Source organism: Hypomesus nipponensis, chromosome 24, assembly GCF_054491055.1.
Source record: "Hypomesus nipponensis isolate SF chromosome 24, ASM5449105v1, whole genome shotgun sequence".
Lineage (NCBI taxonomy): Eukaryota > Metazoa > Chordata > Actinopteri > Osmeriformes > Osmeridae > Hypomesus > Hypomesus nipponensis.
The window spans coordinates 7,494,799-7,500,320 of NC_140384.1; the positions used below are offsets into that span (position 1 = coordinate 7,494,799).

The following is a 5,522-nucleotide window of genomic DNA, read 5'->3' on the forward strand; positions in this document are numbered from 1 at the left end:
CCCCCTCCCTAACGAACTCTATCAAACTGATGAAAAGCAATATCAAAATGTAAGTCTTATCATAATGTTGAGTTAAAAACGTATGAACGAGACTGATTAAAGGATCATCTCTGTTGGAAAATCGAAGGTAAACTTGAGTTGTTGGAGAGGCTATGTCTGACGGGATAACATCAGGCTCTTCGTTGCACATTCAGCGCTCTGAACTTTGTCATGTGAAGAAAAGGTACTAAAATCAAAGGCTCAACATGAGAAAATGACCTGATTTGATGTCGAAATAAGTTGTAAAACTCTAAACCAGAAGCAAAACAAACTTAAAATCTTCTTCTGCTTTGTTGTTTATACATGATGGAACATAAAAAATTTGATACGTTTTAATAGAAAGAAAATATGAAAGACTCGCACTCACAAAATGGTTTAATCTACAATTATAAAAAACTGCTTTGTTCATAATCTCTTTGATGTCATCCAACTTTTGTAGTCGTCTCTAATAAAAGGCCGTCAAGAAAGAATTGAGACTCCCCATCATGTTCAACTTTTCCAAAGAAATTATTTACAGATTGTTCTACTTCCTGTGTGTAGCAAGCGTTGTGGGGAGAATGACTGTCAAAGATTCCGTACTCAAAATTGTTACCCTCGGCTCTATGAATTAATCTGCACTCAATTCCACAATTTACCGTGGATTACCTATTTACAGTCTCATGCCAATTCAATATATACAGTTATCCCCACATTTAATTTGCCACAGATTTAACCATATTACTATGTGCTAGTGACTCATTCACATCATAAACACAACACGCACAGCTGTAATATACAATTCCAGTTTCCACCACAAAACTAGAATGTTTTATTAATTTTCTATAAAATATGACATTTAAGAAATATATACAAAAAAACAAACAAAAACTCAACCACCTGTACAAATAACTTTTGCGATGTCTAGTGCTTATTGATTTATTTATGGCATGGATTAGCTTCACAATAGACAGTCCGTAAGGTCCTGACTCTCTCCACAGCTGCTCTCTCTCACTTCAGTTCAAACATCTATGACACCGCCTTGATTTCCATTAAAAAAGCCACACAACACTCTAGGCCTCCATCTCTCTCAGAGAACCCGCTCCCATTGTCCCTGGAGTCCTTTCATTGTCTGTAATCTGTTGCTACAGTACAAGTGTCTTTGTTTGCCTCGAAAGAAAACATCTATTGCACATTATTCAAGCAATCCAATGACACAATCCAAATGGTTTATTCCACTTTCTTAGTCTTGGAAAAACAAAAAGTTATTTTCTCGATTAAAGTTCTGCAACAGGATGTCTCTGGGAGTAGTCGTTTTTCCAAACAAAGGCCGTCCTTGTAGCTTGAGAGAGATCCCAGGTACGAACAAATAACACTCGTCACATTGCATGATCTCCAACAAAGTTTTGCATAAATTAAACTACGAACGCTGCCGTCTCACTCTTCAGTTTGAAGTCTGGGGTTTTAGGTTTAAGGGCTTTTTCAAACGGGTTTTGGCTTTGCACAGACCGAGAGAGAGACGCTTCACACGCAGGGGGGCGGCGGCCTGGCGGGCTCGTACTTGCCGTTGTGTCCTTTGAGGGCCGGGTGAGGCTTGAGGTACGGCCCGCTGCTGGCAAACACACTGGCGGCCTTCCTCCTCGTGTTCTTCTTCAGCTTCCGGCTGAACACGTTCTGCCACGACTGCAGCGTCTTGGAGGTCCAGATCCACATGCCGCTGGTGATGCCCACCACCAGCAGCATGAAGATCTTCACCATGAAGATCTCCACGGCAGGGATGGAGCTCTTCATGACGCACTCCTCCGACTCGGGCCCCCCGCCGCCGCCGCCGCCGTCCATGCATGTCTGCTCGCCGGCCAGGACCCTCCAGTAGTCCATGTTGAGGCGCTCGTAGAAGTAGCAGGCGATAACGCAGGTGGCGGGAACGGTGTACAGGACGGAGAAGACCCCGATGCGCACCATCAGCTTCTCCAGCTTGTCCGTGTTCTCGCCCTCCGTCTTCATGATCTTGCGGATGTGGAAGAGCGCCACGAAGCCCGACAGCAGGAAGGAGGTGCCCGCCACGAGGTAGCAGGAGAGGGGGATGAGGACGAACCCCGTCAGTGCCTTCACGTCCATGCTGCCCACGTAGCACAACCCCGTCAGCTCGTCCCCCGCCACCTTCCTCATCACCAGGATCATGATGGTCTTCACCGCCGGGATGGCCCAGGCCGCCAGGTGGAAGTAGCTGCTGTTGGCCTCGATGGCCTCGTGGCCCCACTTCTTCCCGGCCGCCAGGAACCAGGTGAGGGTGAGGACCACCCACCAGATGGACGAGGCCATGCCGAAGTAGTAGAGGATGAGGAAGACGATGGTGCACCCGGTGGACTCCAAGCCCTCCTGGATGATGTACTGGACGCCGCTGTCCCTGTCGCAGGCGATGCTGTCGGCCCCCACGAACAGGCGGATGAGGTAGCCCACCGAGTAGACGCAGTAGGACATGGAGAGGAAGATGATGGGGCGCTCGGGGTATTTGAAGCGTTGGGGGTCGATGAGGAAGGTGAGCACGGTGAAGGAGCTGGAGACGAAGCAGAGGATAGACCACACGGCCATCCAGACCAGGGAGAACTGCTTGTCTCCCTGGCTCCAGTACACGTCCACTTTGGGGTAGCACTTGGGGGCACACGACTCGCTCTTCTGGACGTAGTGGAACTTTCCGGGGTTGCTGCATGTTTCCTTGCTGCCGCTGTCTTTGGTGTGGAGGTCCTGGCCGCTGAGGGGCCTCTGGGGCCGGAAGTCGGGGGTCTGGGTGTGCGACCCTCTCGGGGACTCGTCCGAGCCGTTGTTGGGGGCCTCCATGCAGAGGTTGTTGGGGTCGTTTTTGGTGGGTAGCCTGGAGCAATCGAGGGATTCGGGCCAGTGGAAGTTAAACTGCTCCATGATGGGAGAGCACTTGAGCCTGGCCTGCTCACACATCACCCTGCAGGCTGGAATCGGGGTGGACACCTGTTCCGTGCACATGGGAGCGTACAGCGAGCACAGGAAGAACTTCAGGTGGCTGTGACATCCGAACTCTATCAACGGGGCGAACTCATGCAACTTTATGGCGGCCTCGTTCTGGTCCTCGTGCCCCATTAGATTGGGCATTCTGGTCATGTTGTAGCCAATGTCTTTACACAAGGGGATGACTATATGCTGGCATCTCCCCTCGCCTGGCCGGTCTGGGTCGATGGAGCTAATGGCTGAGCAGCTGCCGCTAAGGCAGAGCAGCAGATAGATAAGGCTCCACATGGCAGAGGAATTCATTCTCTGTTCTTTAATCTCTCTGGTAACGAACAGTTGGAAATAGAAAATGCTCGCCTTACAGGACAACGCAGAAATTGCGTGTCCCCTGGCCAAGTAAGATGCTGTAACACGCTGTGTTTATGTCCATGAATGTGACAAAAAAAAAGTTGAACGGTGAAACCTTAGGATAGTTGGTGAAAGGACCGGCATTTAGTAAGTATTCCGAAAATGTAATGGTTCCAGGTTATGTGCGCCCACCACAAAGTCCATGGTTTGAAAATTATATTCAGTTTTCTCCCGAATAATCCAAAAACGGAGACACGTTTGTCTGTTGTTCCGTGGGTGATTAATTCTACGTCCACTCATTTAAGTAAATTATAAAGTCTTGCGATCATCACATTCAACTTCTTTCAATGCGCGTAAAGACAACCACATATACCGAAATATCCCGTTGCTGTTCGGCAGCTCAAAATCAACCCCTCGGCTAAAACTTTAATATTTACCAACTCAAATAATTGCTCTCCTCTTCTGCTGTCCGTTAGGGTTTGTGCGCATAGTTAAAAAAAAAACAGCGAAAAAGGAGAAATCTAGATGTGCATGATCACATCAGTTAAATGTGTATTCTAATTCCTCTCCGGAGACAAAGTCAATTCTACTGGTTGGTGTGGCAGTGCTCGTTTGAGCTAGTACTCGCCACCGTCCTGGACTAACCTGCCAAAAGATCCGCCTTCAAAGACAGCTACTTTGCATAAGAAAGATGAAACTGACACGGTGATTATGTTCAAATCGCGCGGAACAGTCTGTAGACGAACCATCACTGCATTTAAAAGGGTGATCACAGTAAAGTTCCTTTGGTCATTTGTTCGCTTCCAAACCAAAACTTTGTCCAAAAGTAAGAAAATGTAACTCGTTCCAAGGCAGATTTACAGGCACCAAACGTTGCCAAAGACAACCAAGGGGATTCAGAGGGGCACCAATCGAGATGTCCCTTTCTCTGCCACAACTGACAATTTTCACGCTTCGTTCATTGTGGTAAGGGAGTAAGCAGTGGTAAGGGAGTAAGCAGTTTTTCTCTCCAAAATTCCCTTTGCCCCCTTTTCTGTAGTAAAGTGTAGTGCGTTAACACGCTGACAAAAAAACGGACTACCACAGGGGCGGTTTGCCAGTTATAATCTCAATTAAAGTTACACCATTTTGAACAATAATTGGTGCATAGAACAATATTTACATGGCAGTTGTTGAATTAAATTACCGGTGGATATAATATGTTCATCATTAGAGCAACAGAAGATTATAGATACAGCTGTAAATATATGACATAAGTGTTCTGTACTCCAGACAATCTACATGATATTTAGCAGATAGGCTGGTGACTCAGTTGTTTATTTTTAGATACTAAGTCACCATTAAGCATGAATTTTCCCTCTAATCCTAACCGTCTCAGATACCATGGGATCCATGATACTATAAATATGTGTATAAATACTGTTTGCCATCAAACAATCTTCAATGTAGCATCAATTACAGCTTGACAGCCAATAGTTAATGACTTTTACATTAGAATAGGACCATGATTCAGAGGATTGCTGAATTTAATAATTTATTAAAATAAGATGACGTCAAAAATAAGATAAAATGCCATCTTGGCACGCCACCTTCATATTTTCTATTCTTCACTTTGTCTTTTGTTTTAACTACAGATCATTCTGAGTGGAGACAAAAGATGAGCTATCAAGACTGTGGCTGCTGCCAAGTCTCGTACTGTATGTGACAGGGTGGCACGGTTCCTCCACTGTGTCTGGGACACCAGATCCTCCCTGGCCAACTCACATTACCTTGTAAACGTCCAGTGCTGGTGGGAGAGTTATACTGTGGCCTGGCTATGGTTTCCATCACGGCTGAAAAACCCGGATCACAAGTAAACAGAGCTGCTTTTAGTACATGTTCTTTTACAAGAGTAAAAAAAAAAAAAAAAAATGCTTTTAAAAGTATTTAAGAAATGTGCCCATGCCAGATGAGATGGCACCAGCGTGTCTAAATGGTTTAGCCTTGCATATCTCTCTGGTGTCATTTCAGCTGTCGCTGCTCAACGGGATGCACATGAACATGAATACAAGCAGGATATGAATACGTTCATTATAAACACAATGCCCTCCCCTTTACGATCTACATGCACATACCTGTTAGCTAGCTGTCTACCAGACACATGTTTCAATGGGATTTACTGCAGACAGGGACACTTA

General features: G+C 46.0%; 1 protein-coding gene across 1 annotated transcript; it reads right to left on the reverse strand.

The window, feature by feature from the left end:
• Positions 1 to 807: 807 nt before the first annotated feature.
• Positions 808 to 4,192, reverse strand: fzd10 (frizzled class receptor 10). The gene has a single exon (XM_084690704.1). It carries the CDS (start codon positions 3,298 to 3,300, stop codon positions 1,540 to 1,542), a length of 1,761 nt encoding a protein of 586 aa, XP_084546830.1. The 5' UTR covers positions 3,301 to 4,192; the 3' UTR covers positions 808 to 1,539.
• Positions 4,193 to 5,522: the final 1,330 nt, after the last annotated feature.